This window comes from Pseudochaenichthys georgianus, chromosome 10 (assembly GCF_902827115.2).
Source record: "Pseudochaenichthys georgianus chromosome 10, fPseGeo1.2, whole genome shotgun sequence".
NCBI classification, from domain to species: Eukaryota; Metazoa; Chordata; class Actinopteri; order Perciformes; family Channichthyidae; genus Pseudochaenichthys; species Pseudochaenichthys georgianus.
Genome location: NC_047512.1, coordinates 2,447,917 through 2,469,251, shown reverse-complemented (window position 1 = coordinate 2,469,251; position 21,335 = coordinate 2,447,917). Strand labels below are relative to the sequence as shown.

At 42.1% G+C, this 21,335-nt stretch overlaps 1 protein-coding gene across 1 annotated transcript; it reads right to left on the bottom strand.

The window, feature by feature from the left end:
• Positions 1 to 1,376: 1,376 nt before the first annotated feature.
• thoc3 (THO complex 3) lies at positions 1,377 to 18,592 on the bottom strand. The gene is made up of 7 exons (XM_034092860.2): positions 18,530 to 18,592; positions 12,232 to 12,495; positions 10,932 to 11,088; positions 9,689 to 9,893; positions 7,415 to 7,576; positions 5,857 to 5,957; positions 1,377 to 1,734 (listed from the first exon to the last, which is right to left on the bottom strand). The coding sequence occupies exons 2-7, from the start codon at positions 12,409 to 12,411 to the stop codon at positions 1,571 to 1,573; spliced, it is 969 nt and encodes a 322-aa protein (XP_033948751.1). The 5' UTR covers positions 12,412 to 12,495; positions 18,530 to 18,592; the 3' UTR covers positions 1,377 to 1,570.
• Positions 18,593 to 21,335: the final 2,743 nt, after the last annotated feature.

Genomic DNA, 21,335 nt, shown 5'->3' with positions numbered 1-21,335 from the left:
CTGGTCTACTCTCATTGATTTTAGAGCAATAAACTGTAATATGTGAATAGAATAGAATATAATCCTTTCTTGTCATTATACAGGCACAATGAGATGAGTAGAGCTACTCCTTTTCTAAGGTGCCATCAATAATACAGAAAAACAAACAAGAGACATTCAGGAGAAGACAACATACAAACATCGAGGAACTTTCTTATTTTTTTATTTCCGTCATTATAAACTGTTTTAACCAAAAATGTTTAGCTGGTTCAAATTGCTCTTACTATTTGGATATCGAAGCTTATAATGTTATTATAATACGTTTCATTGTTTTATATATATTTCACACGATGATGTAATGGTTACTTGGATCTAAGGAAGAGGTCGTGGCTATTGGGGATCCTCAGGGACCATCTCATTACATTCTCTACTTCAGAAATAAACAGAATTGATTCAGCAATCAGAAAAATATTTACAAACTGACCATTTAAATATTTAAAAAACTGCATATTTTACATGAAAAAACTATATATTACAGAACTTGGAGATGTTTATTATCCGTGTAAAGAAACCGGGGATGAAGTCAGCTGATTTAAAGGAAAGTTAGAACAGCTGCTCCCTCTGCTGGTGGACTTTAGTTTTTTATTTCAGTCACTTGGAGGTGGGGTAGGTAATTCCCTTCAGAAACACTTGTTATATTCCTTGGAATGCTCTGAACATCCCGACAGCAATGAATATATTACATTATTTGACAATAAATACATACTAACATTTCATCTGTGGAAGCCGTGGCGCTGTAAAAAGCACGACCAATCATCTGAGCCGGCTAAAGTAACTGGATGGCCTACCTGCCTGTCAGCCTTCCTACAAACTTACCTCGTGCCCTCATTGGTCATGTGCGCGTTCGTGTGTGCTGGAGGAGGGGCTCTGTGAGGAAGTTTCAAATGTATCTTACTATTTGGATATAGTGTCGGTTAGATTTGGATAAAGTTGTTGTTACGGTATTGTTAATATTAGTTTTATTGTTGAATCATTGTATTTTGTAGTTTTCTTCCCTTTATTAAATAACATTTGTTTTTAAATATGATCAAATGCTAATTTAAGTCAAGGAGGAGTGTTTATTTTAATTGTATTCTTTAAATAAATGTTGTTAAATGTATTTTTATAATGTGTTAAAATCATCTTAATGCAGATCCTAATAAATACTTCATTTCTGTTTCTCTGTTTTCTCTACTTGCTTTTTAGATGAAGTGTCGTTTTTATTGTTATATTTTGTATGTATTGCATTTGAGATTATTTGACAATGAACATAAATAATGTTATTTAATTGTATACTTCAGATTTAAAACAGATTTCAATCAAGACATTAATTTGAACTAACACCACCAGGACAAACATTTACAAAGAGACCATTTTATTATTAAGAAAATGCATATTTCACATAAAAAAACAATATATTACAGAGCTGGGAGTTGTGGTTTTATCGGTGTATGAAAGTAGTGACAGCGCCGCCATCTGCTGGTGGACGAGCGCAACTGTTTCTTAAATAATTTCAGAAACCAGTGTAACCAGTAGAGTGTGAGCTGTGGTCTCAGGAGTCGTTGGGGAGGCCGAACAGTTTGACGGTGCCGGCCTCTCGGTTGCTGTCGTATTTGCCCTCCTTGTCGTCGCAGGCGTAGGCGAGCAGCGGCCTCTTGGGGTGCCACGCCACGGTGAAGGTGGGGGAGTCGCACTGCACCTCCCACAGCTTCTCTCCTGCTCACAGAATGTCAGAGGACGAGCGTCTTAGGAGGACATTTACTACTTTAAAGGTCCCCTATCATCCTGTTCCTCATCAGTATATCCCAGGTCTCAGATATACACAGAGCCTGTCTCTGATTGGCTGAAACACCAAACAGATCATTGCAGCATTACCCATAATCCCCTCTGTTTCAGCCCTGTTTCCAAAGTGCTGATTCTCTGTCTGTTACTTTAGATGAAGATAAGGAGCCCCTCCCCACGCCCCTCTGAGAGAGAATCTTTGTTCCTGAAACTTTCAGAGTCTCTTTCCACAGAGGGGACACATGTTGATGTAGAAGAGACGTGAAGAAGAGGGGACACATGTTGATGTGGAAGAGACGTGAAGAAGAGGGGACACATGTTGATGTGGAAGAGACATGAAGAAGAGGGGACACATGTTGATGTAGAAGAGACATGAAGAAGAGGGGACACATGTTGATGTAGAAGAGACATGAAGAAGAGGGGACACATGTTGATGTAGAGACATGGAGAAGAGAGGACACATGTTGATGTAGAAGAGACATGAAGAAGAGGGGACACATGTTGATGTAGAAGAGACATGGAGAAGAGGGGACACATGTTGATGTAGAAGAGACATGAAGAAGAGGGGACACATGTTGATGTAGAAGAGACATGAAGAAGAGGGGACACATGTTGATGTAGAAGAGACATGGAGAAGAGGGGACACATGTTGATGTAGAAGAGACATGAAGAAGAGGGGACACATGTTGATGTAGAAGAGACATGAAGAAGAGGGGACACATGTTGATGTGGAAGAGACGTGAAGAAGAGGGGACACATGTTGATGTGGAAGAGACATGAAGAAGAGGGGACACATGTTGATGTAGAAGAGACATGAAGAAGAGGGGACACATGTTGATGTAGAAGAGACATGAAGAAGAGGGGACACATGTTGATGTAGAGACATGGAGAAGAGAGGACACATGTTGATGTAGAAGAGACATGAAGAAGAGGGGACACATGTTGATGTAGAAGAGACATGGAGAAGAGGGGACACATGTTGATGTAGAAGAGACATGAAGAAGAGGGGACACATGTTGATGTAGAAGAGACATGGAGAAGAGGGGACACATGTTGATGTAGAAGAGACATGAAGAAGAGGGGACACATGTTGATGTAGAAGAGACATGAAGAAGAGGGGACACATGTTGATGTAGAAGAGACATGGAGAAGAGGGGACACATGTTGATGTAGAAGAGACATGAAGAAGAGGGGACACATGTTGATGTAGAAGAGACATGAAGAAGAGGGGACACATGTTGATGTAGAAGAGACATGAAGAAGAGAGGACACATGTTGATGTAGAAGAGACATGAAGAAGAGGGGACACATGTTGATGTAGAAGAGACATGGAGAAGAGGGGACACATGTTGATGTAGAAGAGACATGAAGAAGAGGGGACACATGTTGATGTAGAAGAGACATGAAGAAGAGGGGACACATGTTGATGTAGAAGAGACACGGAGAAGAGGGGACACATGTTGATGTAGAAGAGACACGAAGAAGAGGGGACACATGTTGATGTAGAAGAGACATGAAGAAGAGGGGACACATGTTGATGTAGAAGAGACATGGAGAAGAGGGGACACATGTTGATGTAGAAGAGACATGAAGAAGAGGGGACACATGTTGATGTAGAAGAGACATGGAGAAGAGGGGACACATGTTGATGTAGAAGAGACATGGAGAAGAGGGGACACATGTTGATGTAGAAGAGACATGGAGAAGAGGGGACACATGTTGATGTAGAAGAGACATGGAGAAGAGGGGACACATGTTGATGTAGAAGAGACATGGAGAAGAGGGGACACATGTTGATGTAGAAGAGACATGGAGAAGAGGGGACACATGTTGATGTAGAAGAGACATGGAGAAGAGGGGACACATGTTGATGTAGAAGAGACATGGAGAAGAGGGGACACATGTTGATGTAGAAGAGACATGGAGAAGAGGGGACACATGTTGATGTAGAAGAGACATGGAGAAGAGGGGACACATGTTGATGTAGAAGAGACATGGAGAAGAGGGGAACACATGTTGATGTAGAAGAGACATGAAGAAGAGGGGACACATGTTGATGTAGAAGAGACATGAAGAAGAGGGGACACATGTTGATGTGGAAGAGACATGGAGAAGAGGGGACACATGTTGATGTAGAAGAGACATGGAGAAGAGGGGACACATGTTGATGTGGAAGAGACATGAAGAAGAGGGGACACATGTTGATGTGGAAGAGACATGAAGAAGAGGGGACACATGTTGATGTAGAAGAGACATGAAGAAGAGGGGACACATGTTGATGTGGAAGAGACATGAAGAAGAGGGGACACATGTTGATGTAGAAGAGACATGAAGAAGAGGGGACACATGTTGATGTGGAAGAGACATGAAGAAGAGGGGACACATGTTGATGTAGAAGAGACATGAAGAAGAGGGGACACATGTTGATGTAGAAGAGACATGAAGAAGAGGGGACACATGTTGATGTAGAAGAGACATGAAGAAGAGGGGACACATGTTGATGTGGAAGAGACATGAAGAAGAGGGGACACATGTTGATGTAGAAGAGACATGAAGAAGAGGGGACACATGTTGATGTGGAAGAGACATGAAGAAGAGGGGATACATGTTGATGTAGAAGAGACATGAAGAAAGAGGACACATGTTGATGTAGAAGAGGGGACACATATTGATGTAGAGACATGAAGAAGAGGGGACACATGTTGATGTAGAAGAGACATGAAGAAGAGGGGACACATGTTGATGTAGAGACATGGAGAAGAGGGGACACATGTTGATGTAGAAGAAACATGGAGAAGAGGGGACACATGTTGATGTAGAAGAGACATGAAGAAGAGGGGACACATGTTGATGTAGAGACATGAAGAAGAGGGGACACATGTTGATGTAGAAGAGACATGAAGAAGAGGGGGCACATGTTGATGTAGAAGAGACATGAAGAAGAGAGGACACATGTTGATATAGAAGAGGGGACACATATTGATGTAGAGACATGAAGAAGAGGGGACACATGTTGATGTAGAAAGACATGAAGAAGAGGGGACACATGTTGATGTAGAAAGACATGAAGAAGAGGGGACACATGTTGATGTAGAAGAGACATGAAGAAGAGGGGACACATGTTGATGTAGAGACATGGAGAAGAGGGGACACATGTTGATGTAGAAGAAACATGGAGAAGAGGGGACACATGTTGATGTAGAGACATGAAGAAGAGGGGACACATGTTGATGTAGAAGAGACATGAAGAAGAGGGGGCACATGTTGATGTAGAAGAGACATGAAGAAGAGGGGACACATGTTGATGTAGAAGAGGGGACACATATTGATGTAGAGACATGAAGAAGAGGGGACACATGTTGATGTAGAAAGACATGAAGAAGAGGGGACACATGTTGATGTAGAAAGACATGAAGAAGAGGGGACACATGTTGATGTAGAAGAGACATGAAGAAGAGGGGACACATGTTGATGTAGAGACATGGAGAAGAGGGGACACATGTTGATGGAGAAGAGACACGAAGAAGAGGGGACACATGTTGATGTAGAAGAGACACGGAGAAGAGGGGACACATGTTGATGTAGAAGAGACATGGAGAAGAGGGGACACATGTTGATGTAGAAGAGACATGAAGAAGAGGGGACACATGTTGATACGTTGATGTAGAGACATGAAGAAGAGGGGACACATGTTGATGTAGAAGAGACATGAAGAAGAGGGGACACATGTTGATGTAGAGACATGGAGAAGAGGGGACACATGTTGATGTAGAAGAAACATGGAGAAGAGGGGACACATGTTGATGGAGAAGAGACACGAAGAAGAGGGGACACATGTTGATGTAGAAGAGACACGGAGAAGAGGGGACACATGTTGATGTAGAAGAGACATGGAGAAGAGGGGACACATGTTGATGTAGAAGAGACATGAAGAAGAGGGGACACATGTTGATACGTTGATGTAGAGACATGAAGAAGAGGGGACACATGTTGATGTAGAAGAGACATGAAGAAGAGGGGACACATGTTGATGTAGAGACGTGGAGTCGTCCTGACCTGTTTCCACCTCACAGATGTCGATGAAATGATCCTCGGAGGCCGACGCCAACATCTTGCCATCGTGGCTGAAACTCAGAGTCCTCACCGGCCAGTCCAGCCTGCGACGGAAACACATCCATCGGTCAGAGATAAGGATATATTCAGAAAGATAAGTGCAAATTAAATAAAGTACTGAGTCATATTATAATTACTTCAATGGATTATTAATTTCTATCTGCAAAGGACTGCAGATGGAAATTAGCCATTAGCTCAAATCTGGCCTTAATCTCTTCTCTTTTCTGAGATGGTCCATGCTGAAATAAATACATAATAAAAACCAAACTGAAAACCTACTTATTTGGCTTTATTCTGTCTTGTTCCAATATCTTTAAATTCTAATGCTTTTTATTTTCATTATTATATTTATTTACTAGTTTGTGTCATATTAGTCTTTATCTGTATTGTTTTATTAATTTACTATTATTATTTCTAATTCTATTGCTTTTTCAATTTATCCATTTACTTTTTCTATTATTATTTTGTTGTTGTTGAAAAAATATCAGACTTTCTCCGTGTGGCCCTAATCCTCTTCCGTACCTACTTTTACTAAGTGGGTTGTTTTTCGGATTACTTTAACGATGTATTCTCTTGCTTATTTTACCTTCCTGGAGTTATTAACCAACATTTCACTTTTTTTTTTATTATTCCTGACATTTAATATATAGAAATATGTTAAATGAAACTTTTTGAAAATGACTTTCACACGTGAATTTTTGTTCTATAAAATCTCACTTTTTTTCTAAGAAGTCTCAATTTTTTCTATACAACTTCACTAAGAATGTCATGACCGAAAGAACGAGATCGCGGATACAAGCGGCCGAGATGGGTTTCCTCCGCCGGGTGGCTGGCGTCTCCCTTAGGGATAAGGTGAGAAGTTCGGTCATCAGGGAGGGACTCGGAGTTGAGCCGCTCCTCCTTCGCGTCGAAAGGAGCCAGTTGAGGTGGTTCGGGCACCTAGTTAGGATGCCACCTGGGCGCCTCCCTAGGGAGGTGTTCCAGGCACGTCCAGCTGGGAGGAGACCAAGGGGTAGACCTAGGACCAGGTGGAGGGACTATATCTCTCCGCTGGCCTGGGAGCGCCTTGGGACCCCCCAGTCAGAGCTGGTTGATGAGGGGAAAGGAACGTTTGGGGCTCTCTGCTGGAACTGATACCCCCGCGACCCGACCACGGATAAGCGGGATAAGATGGATGGATGGAGTATACACCTTTTATAAATAATCGTCCAGAACTGATCCAACTAACCCTAAAGCATCAAACTGGTGCTTCAAATGTAAATATTATGCATCATAAACCCTGTTGTAGAAATGAATCATTAAGTCTAATTTAAGTAAAAGTATTAACTTCATTCTGAGGTTTCTATCTTCCCATGTGTTGAACTCTAATGCTTCCTTGGAACAGACAAAGGCCACAGGCGATAACAAACCGCTTTAAACTTCCATTCCTCGTTCATTTCCTGCCAAACCGGTTGTTTTTGTTTGCGTGGAATTTCCTCCTCAATCCCGATGAAGCACTGACCTCGAGAAGCAGCGCACGCACACCAGCTCCTCCACGTTCCACAGGCTGACGAGCGCGTCGGCACTTCCCGTGGCGAAGTATTTCCCCGTGGGGTCGAACTTGATGCAGATGCAGTTTGACGGGTGAGCGTTGATGGACTGGATGGGCTTCAGCTCCGGATAACTGCACACACAAAGTAAGCAAATTAAGAGTCACTTTAATTCAGAACACAAGTATCTGAACCATCTGGACGGATAGAAGAGAATATAGTTGGAGGATGAAACCCTCTAAAGGTCAGGAGCAGTAGGCGAGTAGACGGTAGGCGAGTTTGGAGTTGGTTTCAACTCAAACAAAAAGGTACCTAAATTAGAACCTCCAGAAGAACGCGGGCAAAAATCCTTGATTTTAAGCGGTGAAATTGCGGAAAGTTGCGAAATATGCGGAAAAAATAAATATTGGGCTGTCGTATTTATTCTCTCTCACACAACCTGCCACTAAACCCTTTACTGTTCAATTAAACACATTCAATGTTTATTTTATTGTAAAAGAAAACACACACACACACCAACACGTTCTCACTCCCATCCCGTCACATATTGACGGACGGTCAGGGCCCCTCCCCGTCGCTATATTACGTACAGGGTACCCCTTTCCCGTCAGGCTTCTACGGGCAGGGCGTCCCGTAGACCTTCATAATGCCTATTTTAAGGTTCATTTGGCTTTAAAATGCATTTTGATGTCATTTCATGCGAGTAATGAGTTTTTATTTCTGATTATTTGTGCAGTACATGTACATGATGTTTAGTTTGCTAGTTATGACGAAGATTACTTCATGAATGCTAACGTTTTTTAGGTGGAAATGTGTTTTTTCACAGCAAAGTCACCCTCTGTACTTGGACTTATTGGGAGAATCTAAAGAAAAGAACATCCCATATATTAACTTAGGTCTTTATTGTAGACCTTTAGTGTTGCCGTCTGTGAGGAAAATACACGGGGCTCAGAGCCTTGTGTTTTTTAAATCTTTTTTTCCTTCTAATTTGTTATTCTTTTCAAAATAACACACTGTTATTTACTCACCAATAACACACAATTATCCTTGCTTTTATTTATTGGTTTAATTCCATAATCTCGGGCTTTTTTGGCGTCCGTCAGGAACTGAATTTCAAAATAAAAATAACCGGAAACAGACGTAGGTATTTTCGAGCGATTACCCAAGATCCTCAGCTATGGTTTAAGCTCGCTGATTGGATGTGTTAGCCGCAAAGCATGCTGGGATTTGGTGTTTATATTATATGAAATCCGGAAAACATTTTAAAAATAATACTTAATTCCGAGTGCTCTTGCTTTTCTCTTTGAAAGTCATCACATAACGGCATTGTAATACACGGTTCGGCTGCATTACATATTACAACCACCTTAGCAACCATGAATGTGTACACATTCATGAAGTAATCTTCGTCATAACTAGCAAACTAAACATCATGTACATGTACTGCACAAATAATCAGAAATAAAAACTCATTACTCGCATAAAATGACATCAAAACGCATTTTAATGACCAAATGAACCTTAAAATAGGCATTTTCCACCGAGAATAACACGAAGGTCGGCCATCGTTGATCACGTGGTCTAGAAGCCTGACGGGCAAGGGGTACCCTATTCTCTCTCGCGTGAGCTCCACACGTTCGCGCTGATGGCGTCGCGTCAATATCATCATCACTTTTTTCTTCTCAACTTTGTGTGAAAAATGCGGGGATTATGCGGCCTTTTAAAAAATATGCGGCCTTTTAAAAAATCTGCGCCATTTTGCGGTAAATTCTGCGATCGCAGAATCGATTTCTCTGGAGGGTACTAAATGTGCCTTTTAAAAAGGTTAATTAGATAAATGGTGGATTCCCCATCAACCCTGAAAGAAAAGGCTGCATGTACCTGGCCGGGTTTCCCCTGCGATGTTTGGAAGAGATGGGGCAAAATATAAATATATAAGCTGGTGAGGAAGAACATGTCGTTGCTCCAGGCGATTTACACAATGACAACATTTCTTACACGCAACGTCCTCGACAACTTCTGTAGTCCTATTCGGCCACTTGGTAACCACCATCGTTTTTCAGACACGGTGTTTAATGTCGTGGAACAAAACGTGATCCGTCTCTTACATTTGTCTCAACCAGCTGTTCTCCAAAAACTAGTTCAAATACCCGTCGACTCCGAGACGAGGGAAGGACGCAGGACTCGCTCCTACACCGCTCTATTCGGAGGTAGTTCGTGGAGAACCCTAAATGCACTTCTCCTACCTGAGGACGTTGATGCAGCCGTTGCCGTTGGTGAGGAAGAACATGTCGTTGTCGTTGCTCCAGGAGATTTCGTTCACCTCGAACTTGAACTGCTCCTCGGCCCTGGAGCGGTGCGTCTTGGCGTCGATGAACGTCACCACGTCGTCTTTGTTGCCCACGGCGATCGTCTGACCGTCGGGGCTCCAGCAGATGTTGATGTTCTCTCCTGAAGAGCAAACAAAAACAATATGAGAGAATTTTAAAAAGGTCCCCTATCATCCTGTTTCTCATCAGTGTATCACAGCTCTCAGATATATCCAGAGCCTGTCTCTGATTGGCTGAAACACCAAACAGATCATTGCAGCATTACCCATAACCCCCTCTGTTTCAGCCCTGTTTCCAAAGTGCTGATTCTCTGTCTGTTACTTTAGATGAAAATAAGGAGCCCCTCCCCACGCCCCTCTGAGAGAGATGTGGTTACAAAGAACTCAATGGGGGGGGGGGGGTTACTCAAGACAAAACATCGTTATGACCAGGGGTGCACAACACTTTCTTTGCCCTGGTTCTCAAAGGAGCACCTGGAGATGTTGCTTGGTGCGTATCCTTAAAATGAAATAAAGCGGACCTTTTGAGGGGTACTTGACTTTATGAACGGGGGGGGGGGGGGGGGGGGTGTGCAGCAGGGTTACTGTGTGGAGCGCATAAAGCAGACCCTTCACGCGATAGCGAGGGGTAGAGCGGGGGATCGCAGATGCCGTCGTGCTCGCGGACGGATTAAACAAATTAAACCTAAATGGCTCGCGAATTATAGGCTACCGTTAATATACCTGGGCGGCGCGCCAAAGTAAAGTCGATGTGGGAAACCCTGCTATCTTACCGGTTCTTATGCAACTCGCAAATATCACTCTTTTCTCATCTCTCTTTCTCAATGTTTCCCTGATTATAATAATAAGAATAGATTTAATTTGTTAGCGCTTTTACAGGTGCTCAAAGACGCTTTACATATATAGTGAAGATAAAATAAAATAGAGGAACAACAAATAAATATATAGTTCAAGTTCAAGTCAAATAATACAAAAACAATCACACATTAAAATCCAGACTGAAGAGGTGAGTCTTTGAAGGTGGTGAGACATCTTAAAGCGGCCAAAATCAGATCAGCTCTTTTTTTTCCTGAAACTTTCAGAATCTCTTGTTGCTGTAGAAAATACATGAAAAGTGGATTTTGCATAATCTGAGACTTTTAAAGGATCTCTGGTCCCACCTTTAGTGTTGACGGTGGCGATGCATTTGGTGGTGCGGACGTCCCAGATGCGGATGGTCTTGTCTCCGGAGGCGGTGACGAACAGGTCGGGGTTGGTTGGATGCCAGCAGAGCTGATCCACGCTGTCCCCGTGGCCTCGGTAGTTATTCTCCTTCACCTGAGGACAGAGACACACTCCAATTCAACACAAATTCACACATGTCTGTACGCCAGGGGTGTCCGAACTTTTTTCACAGAGGGCCACATAAAGAAGGCCCCTCACTCGAGGTATATCGCCTCGTAAGTTCAGTTATAAGTTAACAATTCAATCAAATGTAGGTCAATGATGCTTGTGAGTGTTCGCAGCTCATCCCTTAAAACAGAAATAGGAAGGGTGTAATTCAAGCTTGCTCTGTAGGTCATTGGGCTTTTTTCTTATCAACTTAGATATGTTAGAACATATTTTCAACTTTAATTGACTGAAAGTGGTCTTATTAACACATGAATACTACTGTGTACGGATATATTTAAGAAGTACAATACAAGACAAGCACAAGTTTCATTTGTGCGCCATATTCCATTATACTTTTTTAATTTGCTGAGGGCCCCAGATAGCACTTTTCAAAACAAGGCCATTCAAAGTGCGTTACAAAAATGTAAGATATTAAGAAACATATTATGAAATGGCATTTAAAAACACTCATTTAAAAGCAAAGATAATAAAACATGAATAACAAAGGTACATGAATTCAAGTGGCAGTGCCGTGTGAGATACACACATCTGAAAGGTTTAGCTCCGACTCTCGATCAGTGCTAACTTTATAGCGGAAATAGTTTTCTTTGACCTCGCTTTCTTTCCACGTTCTTTTTTAACTTGTCCTTTAGTTATTGCAAGTGTCAAACGAACCCCCCTTTGGAAAATTATAATCTGCAACCCGATATCCCAAAATGCATCCGATCCTGGCCATATTTGGGTAGCATATAAAATGTATTTGCTCCAATGCACAGGGAAGAATCAACAAGGCTGTGCGATATTATATACGGTAGTAAACAAGGTAGCCTACTGTGTTTGGATTTACTACCCTAAATTATAAGTTTAAACTTAATTGTGATTCTCACCTGCACTTTGGAAAGAACATCCATAACATTCTGCACTTCTAACATTCTGCGTTTCTATTATATTATATTTTATTGTATTTACCTGCACGATTTTATCTGTTTTATTGTGTTGCTCTGTTGGAGGAGCCTGTGACCTAAGATGTTACAGACAGATGCTAATGTTAGCATGTTAGCACGTTAGCATGTTAGCTCCTCGACTCACCAGCCGGTCCTTCTCCAGGATGAAAACGCTGGCAGTTTTATCGAAGGATCCGGAAGCGAGTCTCCTCCCGTCGCAGCTCCAGGCCACAGAGTGGACTTTAGCGGTGTGAGCCGGGAACTCTCGGCTCTTGTTGTTGTTCCTGAAGCTCTCCTGCATCTCCTGGTAGTACTTGGACGCCATGTTGAAACTTAACTGAATGGTTCTCCTTCTTCTTCTCTCGGTTATTGCCGGATTGCAAAATAACTTTAAGGCGCATACCGCCACCTACCGTACAAGAATATGCATCACCATGTCATCCCATCACTACGTGTGGAAGTATGGCCCAATTCCCTTTTAGTTTTAAACCTGATGTTTATAAGCTCCTTAGTTTTTGCAACATTCTGTAAATATACACAACTTTATAATAAAATGCTCACATTTATCTTTTTCTTATGGAAGCCCATTTCCGCCACTTGAAAAAAATAAAATCCCCATGAAAAGTGATAATGAGATAAAAAAGTCGAAATAATGAGGTAAAAAGTCATAATTATGAGATAAGAAAGTCGAAATTATGAGATAAAAAGTCATAATAATGAGATAAGAAAGTCATAATAATGAGATAAGAAAGTCGAAATTATGAGATAAAAAGTCATAATGAGATAAAAAGTCATAATGAGATAAAAAGTCATAATAATGAGATAAAAAGTCATAATTATGAGATAAGAAAGTCGAAATAATGAGATAAAAAGTCATAATAATGAGATAAGAAAGTCGAAATAATGAGATAAAAGTCATAATAATGAGATAAAAAGTCATAATTATGAGATAAGAAGTGCGCATGCGCTGCAGTGGCGCTGTCTTCAAAGGTCCCTTCATCACCTTGCTGCTCTCCACCATGCAAACGGCATCTAGTAGAGATGTTAAGATTCACCGATTCGCATCGGCATAAACGTTCAAGATGCGAGTGCACCGGTTGAAAGAGTGCACATCGGCTACAGTTTGGGTTGAACCGGGTTGAACTCGCGATGCATCGATTGCGTAGCGTCTTTGCATCGGTAAAAAACCGATTCATTCATATAAAATCCCCTCATCCTGTCAACGCTCAGCAGAGACGATCTTTGATTTGGATATTTGCTTCGCCCGAGGCCGAGAGTCTCAGTTATCAACACACACGGAAGTTGAGGAGAAAGAGAAACACAGCGCACCGAAAAATACCTACAATCAAACGTTTGGCAACACTTCGGATTGTTCAAGAAAGACGGTGTAATAGTCCTTTTATGCTATATAGCTGACCGCAGGTCATGGAGAGTAATAAGGTATCCGTAGACCTTTGTATGAGGTATCTTTATTACTCAACAGGTCTTCAGCCATGATACATAGATCCGTCCTAGATGCGGGCTTGCATACACACAGTATCACTCCGCAGCCGCACCCCATCAGTAACGTCCTGATGGTATATGTGCGCGGCACTATATACTACAGTCAACTTGAAAAATCGCTCGCAAATTGTAAACGATGCCGAGCCGCTTTAAAGTACACAAGTAGTACGAGGAACTTAGCGACGCACATAAAGAGGCGACATGGGGTCTGCGGCTGAAAAGAGAAACCTGAAAGTTAGACATGAGTTAAATCACTCAGTGAGGTGTTCGGTCAGAGAGAGTGGTGTTTAGTTTACAGCAGCCTGTGACGGTCAATAATAATTTGAATGTCTTCCTTACTGTAAGCAGTTATGAAATACCTGTTTGTGAAAGGTTATTTGTATTCTTTATTGTTATAGAACCCACTGCTTTCTGCTCACTGGTGAGTCAGCCTATGGATGAGTGTTAAGCACATCAGGCTGGCAGCTGTATGGGCATGGCACTGTGGTAGCTGTTATTTGCACATTGTTAATCATGAGCAATGCATCCTTACATTGTTTAACTGTGAGGTGTTATACAATTGTACTGTAGCTACTCTGGAGAGCTTTTAAAGTTAAAAAAATAAACGGCATGATGGGATGTGCAGTACCAAATATGTAAAGCACTTTTTTGTTAATGTATGATTTGCTGCATATAAGGAATAAAACAAAAATCCTCTGTCGTACCAAATTGAAGTATCATTATTTTTGCATTGTGTTGAATCGCATCGTATCGCATAATATTGAATCAAATCGTATCGAACTGTATCGCAACAGGGGTGAATCGTATCGTATCGTATCACCTGGTGTTTCAAATGTATCGTTAATGTATCGTATCGTGGCAACGTATCGAGATGCGCATCGCATCGGCCTCAGTGATGGAGATGCACATCCCTAGCATCTAGTCCTAAATAAGGTAACTATTACAGGTGACTTTTGTAAATGTTAGATGTTAAATATAGCCTATATTGCAGCTACACTACAACAATGCAGTTCATAGCTTTGACATTACCTGTTATGAATAGAATATATATGCCTATAGTTTTGTGGTAACGTTCACGGGTTAGAGTTAGAGCAACTCACAGCAGCAGTATGCCTACACTATTGTCATTAGTGGCGTGAACGTTACCACAAAACTATAGGCATATATATTATAGTTCATAACAGGTAATGTCAAAGCTATGAACTGCATTGTTGTAGTTTAACTGCAATATAGGCTATATGTAACATCTAACATTTACAAAAGTCACCTGTAATAGTTATCTTATTTAGGACTAGATGCTGTTTGCATGGTGAAGAGCAGCAAGGTGATGAAGGGACCTTTAAAGACAGCGCCACTGCAGCACATGCGCACTTCTTATCTCATAGTTATGACTTTTTATCTCATTATGACTTTTTATCTCATAATTTCGACTTTCTTATCTCATAATGACTTTTCATGGGGATTTTATTTTTTTCAAGTGGCGGAAATGGGCTTCCATATTTTCTAGACTAAACACAGGTATGATCCTAAGTTAAAAAAAAGATGAGGTTACCATGAGGTTGTTAACATTGCATGTTACTGGATGTTTGCAGTAACTGTTTGTAAACAGCGTGGCTGCAGTTGAATAGTCCAAAAATCCGCTCCTATCGTCTATTCCTTGACCTCTGAGTGAAACGTCACAGGGTTAAGGAATAGTGGATAGGAGAATTGAAAAGGGGATAGGAGAAGAGACTGCTGTGCTTTGAGAATCCGACTGCACTTACAATATCCAACGTATTTATGATGCTCCAGCGGACGTCATAAATGTGCGTCTGCTGCTGTGGGGTAACTATGGAAACTACAGTTTTCTATACAGCTGACTACAGGGCCGGACTGGGACAATAAGTCAGGCCGGGAATTATACACCAGCCAGGCCACTACCAGTTGCCATTCTGCTGGATTTATTTGTAAATATTTACAGCGTAGCTGCCCATAGTGATAGCTCTATAGTTTAAATCTACCCAATAATAAACATATGGACAGGGGTTACTATTTTAAAAAATGTGCAAATGTATTTGGGAACCTATCCATGTGAACATATTTTAAGTGGGGGTGGATCTGACTTACTTGGACCGAAATGTCTACATGCACATAGCAGAAGACGGCATCTTTTTTACATGAATATTCCAGCCAATATCTGTTTTGAAACCATGAGCTGCAAAACGAGCGCCTCACCCCACTGTACAGGCGAGTTGGGTACTTTTTTAAATATACCTGGGCAGGCTGTTTTGCAGAGGTCCTCTGGCACTTGGAGGCCGCCGAGGGGTGGCGGTGTTTGGGGCAACGAAGACGGCTGCGGCTGCTCTGCCTCCGTGGGCGAGGCGGGCAAAGCCGGCGAGTCGGGCGTCAGTGTCCCCGACAGTGGCCGCGGGTAACGTAATGTCCCCATGATCTGACCTGTTATTACCTGCAGTAGATGCAGTGCATGCTGGCGATAAGGGCTGGTTGTTTTAACCATGTTCTGATCCATCACTGACTGCTGTGTCAGCACCTTGCAGAGGACGAACGCGCAGCGGCACAGGTCACGCGCACCTGACATAATAACGTTACTTACCGTTTAAATTGATCAAATAAATGCATTAGACAATGCTATTTAACCACAATTACAATTTATTTTATTTCAACTTTCTTCTTCTTATTATTATTATTATTATTATTATTATTACTACTATTGTTATTATACATGTAATATTTTTCACTTTTTTCACTTTTCAAATGAGGGTGCATAACGACTCAACTGAGGGTGCAATGCACCCTTATAAACCCCCGTAGAACCGGGCCTGCATAACCCCCATGGTGTCCAGGAGTGGGGTGGGGACGGTTAGCAGGCCAGCAGAGGAACATCAGCAGGAGAGGACTCTTTAAAGTAGAGACACTACATACTGATATACACCTGAACATCAGCAGGAGAGGACTCTTTAAAGTAGAGACACTACATACTGATATACACCTGAACATCAGCAGGAGAGGACTCTTTAAAGTAGAGACACTACATACTGATATACACCTGAACATCAGCAGGAGAGGACTCTTTAAAGTAGAGACACTACATACTGATATACACCTGAACATCAGCAGGAGAGGACTCTTTAAAGTAGAGACACTACATACTGATATACACCTGAACATCAGCAGGAGAGGACTCTTTAAAGTAGAGACACTACATACTGATATACACCTGAACATCATCAGGAGAGGACTCTTTAAAGTAGAGACACTACATACTGATATACACCTGAACATCAGCAGGAGAGGACTCTTTAAAGTAGAGACACTACATACTGATATGCACCTGAACATCAGCAGCAGAGGACTCTTTAAAGTAGAGACACTACATACTGATATACACCTGAACATCAGCAGGAGAGGACTCTTTAAAGTAGAGACACTACATACTGATATACACCTGAACATCAGCAGGAGAGGACTCTTTAAAGTAGAGACACTACATATACAGCTGAACATCAGCAGGAGAGGACTCTTTAAAGTAGAGACATACTGATATACACCTGAACATCAGCAGGAGAGGACTCTTTAAAGTAGAGACATACTGATATACACCTGAACATCAGCAGGAGAGGACTCTTTAAAGTAGAGACATACTGATATACACCTGAACATCAGCTGAATTCGTATTTTTTACGCTTGTTTCACAGACAAAGAGCTTGAAAGCTGATTTTTCTGCCACATAAGTCCCGTTTTTATGACTATTTCTCTGCTCTTTTTCCAGGACCGATCAGGGGGTGAAGCTTCTCTACTGTTTCGGTTTCTTCATCACTTTCCCCCTGCAGCGCTACGTCCCTGCGGAGATACTCATCCCACATGCTTCCTGAGACGATAGCGTCTCTTTTCATCCAGCAGGTCTAACCCTACAACTTTCTGAAGAGTGCTCACTGTATGAAGAAACTTGTTAGTGTCAGGGGAAAAGTCTCTCACTTCCACTGCCTTGCCAAAGGACACATCTAAAAAGACATTAATCTCTTCCAAAGAATATATCTCTGCGTTCTGAGAGAGACTATCTGCAACTGAAACACAGTCAGAATCCCCCTCACCGTCTGTGTCCATCTCTGTCACCTCATTAATGTCTGCAGCCTGTTGAAGCTCTGTTTGCCTCCCAGAACCAGACGGCAGCTCCTGCTGTGTGCCAACAGCCTCCACCTGTCCCACAGCCCCGGTCCTCACCTGTCCCGCACATCATCTCCCATCCGGTTACCTGTTTCTACATGTTTTCCTCTCACACTCACCACACTCTCTACAATCCCTGTTTCATCTCTCACGATATTCATCCCTACTTCCTCCGCAGCAGCAGCCCCTGCGACACCGGGCCCCGCGGCCGCCGCCCCGGGCCAGGCCGCCCCGGCGGCGGGCTCGGCTGCCCCAGCGACCCCGGCCACCCCAGCGGCCCCGGGCTCAGCCGCACCCGGCGGAGCGGCGTGCCGTCTCTGTGGACATGCAACACGTTTGTGACCCGACTCCCCGCACTCAAAACACTTTACGTTCCCTGAGCTCGCATACACCATATAAAACCCCTCTTCGTGCCTCACCCGGAAAGACACATCCAGTGTCTGAGTGGGACAAGTCAGAAACATGAACACCTGTCTCCGCAGAGATTGGACATGTTTTAGCTTTTCATCCTTACACCCCAGAGCAACAGTGCGGAGATTATTGGCAAATTTACCGAAACGCTTCAGCTGCCGTTCCAGCGCCTCATTCGGGATGAACGGACGAACGCCAGACACAGTGATCCGCGTGGACGGTGTTGCCAACGGCGAAACTTGAATATATTCCTCGTTTAGCATGAATCCGCTCTCAATAAATTCCCTCACATATTTCTGATCTTTCAAAAAGACCACGACCGCTTTGTTCATGCGGGAAGCATAGGAGATGTTTACATGGCCTACCTGCTCCCCCACAGCCAGCAGCACCTGCTCCACTGTGCTTGCGGCCTGAGCCACCCCCCGAAGGACGCCATCCCCGCCACGAGGCACGGAAAAACACTCACGAAAAAGTATTAATCGTGACGCAAATAGATTTCAACTGATTGCAATGTATTCCCATCTGCGTCGGGATTTGACGCTCATGGAAGCACGGCATTCGTTTGTGTCGGCTGCCCTTAAAGGCAATGTGAGCGTCCATTCCCATTGGATAACGGAGAATTGTACACCCGGAAGTAAGTATTCCTCTTACTGTCGAATTTACAGTGATATCTGCACTACTCATCGACTAAAAAACACCAGATTATCCTTGTTAATTACACAACATTGATTGGTTTAAATTGTGTACAATGCTTTTGTATTTTTCCCCTTCGATTCGGAGAAACAAATATTTTTTCTGAGTAAAGGATGGCATAAGACACTACACTACCCAGCATCCCCAGCTGTCGTTTGGACTACACCATGTGCTCTGTTTGTTTGACAAACCCCGTGATAGTCCTCAAGCTCTGTGATTGGAGAGTGTGCTCCGAGGGTTAAGCAGATTCTCGAACAGCACTTGAAATGGGATGGAACCACGGCAGACTGTCCAAAACTGGATTTGAACGGGTCCACCGCGTCCCCCCCCTCCCCCACCCCGTCCCCAGAACTACACATGCTGGCTATTCTGTTTCGCAACATGTTCTCTCTATGGCACGTCTCTACTGGGAGTTGTAGTTTTAAAAGACGTTTTCGTATTTCCCATAATAAGAAGTTGCCAGTATTAAACTGTGTACATCCCTGGAGGTTTAAGGGACAGGAAACACTCACATTTGAAACATATAATTAATAAATGGGTGAAAATTGCTTGTGCCCAATATGGGCAGTATTAATATATATACCCACATGCCAGCTAAGGTCAGAAGAGCTTTATTTAACAGCTGGTCTTATGTGTGTGACCCCTGTGATAACATTACATTACATTAATTGATAAGCCTGACACATGCACTTGTCAAGGTTCAGAGGCACATTTTGCAAATATGGCAGTAGCCATCGATCAGCTTAAGATAAGATATACTTTATTGATCCCAAGTTGGAACATTTGCGTTCCATCAGCATGTGTAACAGTTAAATATGCAGTGGTGTTTATTTGAAAATCATTTAGTATAATCACACAAATTCTGTGTTTTATATTCAACAATTCTGTGTTCTTTATTTATTGATTGTTCAATACCTGACAAGGCCGGAGATGAAATATCTACATACATCTTATAAGAGTATAATACATTATGTATAATATCAGTTAAAATAAGTGCTTCAACATAGTTAACATTGCTGGAGGTATGCACACATATTGATAGATGTCTTGTAATGCACTATTGAGGAACCTGCGACCCAAGTTTTTCATTCAGTGCAGAACTACACCACAGTTGTGTAGGCCTATATGATGTCAATAAACCTTAGAACATCTTGAAATCTTGAACGGGATGTGCAAAATAGTCATTATATACAGTCTTTAATTAACTATTAGTAGAGAATAACGAGTAATGAATATACTTTATAAGGATCGTATTAATATCTAATAATAAAAATAATGAAATTCAATAACATGCTTTAACCACCAGGTGTCTCTTTATATCATCTGTGCACCTTTATGGTGTAAATACAGCCTATCTACCAATTGGATCAAATATAAAAGTCAGCCGAATTAGTGTTGATACTGCAAGGAGACGTATTGTGTGAAAAGAAATGTAAGATGTTGTTTAATGGCTGATATATTTATGATCCACGTCACGTTTCCAGTTCCTCATGTTTGTCTTCTCATCAGGGCTATAAATACAGAACTACGGCAGATATGTAATATTTAATGCAGCCGAACCGTGTATTACAATGCCGTTATGTGATGACTTTCAAAGAGAAAAGCAAGCACACTCGGAATAAAGTATTATTATTCATTTTAAAATGTTTTCGGTCTGTTTCCGGTATTTGTTAATGACGATGTGCTCTGAGATGTGAGACTGGAATTGCAGAGGGGGAAATAACGTATCTTTAGATGCGGATTTTGTTAAACTAATATGTTTGCGCTGTGGACCAACACATTGACGGGGAAGGAGGTAGCAATAAAGATAACACCATTAAACAGTTACACAACATAACAGAAATAATATCGATAGCAGCGTCCCTAGCAACCACCTTGGTAACAATGAAAACGTCGCGATTTCCTGAAGTAATCTTCGTAATAACTAGCAAACTAAAGATCATGTACATCCACTGCACACATAATCTGAAATAACAACTCATATTTCTCGCATCAAATGACATCAAAACGCATTTTAATGGCCAAACTAACTTTAAAATAGGCATTTTACACCGAGAATAAAACGAAGTGCGGCCATGTTTTCTTTTTCTGCAGGGAGAAATTTGAAGATCACGTGACATAGACGCCAGCCATCGGAATGAATGGTGAAAAAAAAAACGGGGTTTGTCAAACAGGGCACATGGTGTAGGCCAAACGATAGCTGGGGATTCTGGGTAGTGTAGTGTCTTCTGCCATCCTTTACTCAGAAAACATATTTGTTTCTCCGAATCGAAGGGGAAAAATACAAAAGCATTGCACACAATTTAAACCAATCAATGTTGTGTAATTAACAAGGATAATCTGGTGTTTTTTAGTCGATGAGTAGTGCAGATATCACTGTAAAATAGACAGTAAGAGGAATACTTACTTCCTGGTGTAAAATTCTCCGTTATCCAATGGGAATGGACGCTCACATTGCCTTTAAGGGCAGCCGACACA

Coding starts and splice junctions, on each gene's coding strand:
- thoc3 (XM_034092860.2), bottom strand. CDS start 12,411: ATGGCGTCCAAGTACTACCAGGAGATGCAGGAGAGCTTCAGGAACAAC. Junction 9,894..10,931: donor CGCCACCGTCAACACTAAAG/GTGGGACCAGAG, acceptor TTTGCTCTTCAG/GAGAGAACATCAACATCTGC. Junction 7,577..9,688: donor GGCTGCATCAACGTCCTCAG/GTAGGAGAAGTG, acceptor TTGTGTGTGCAG/TTATCCGGAGCTGAAGCCCA.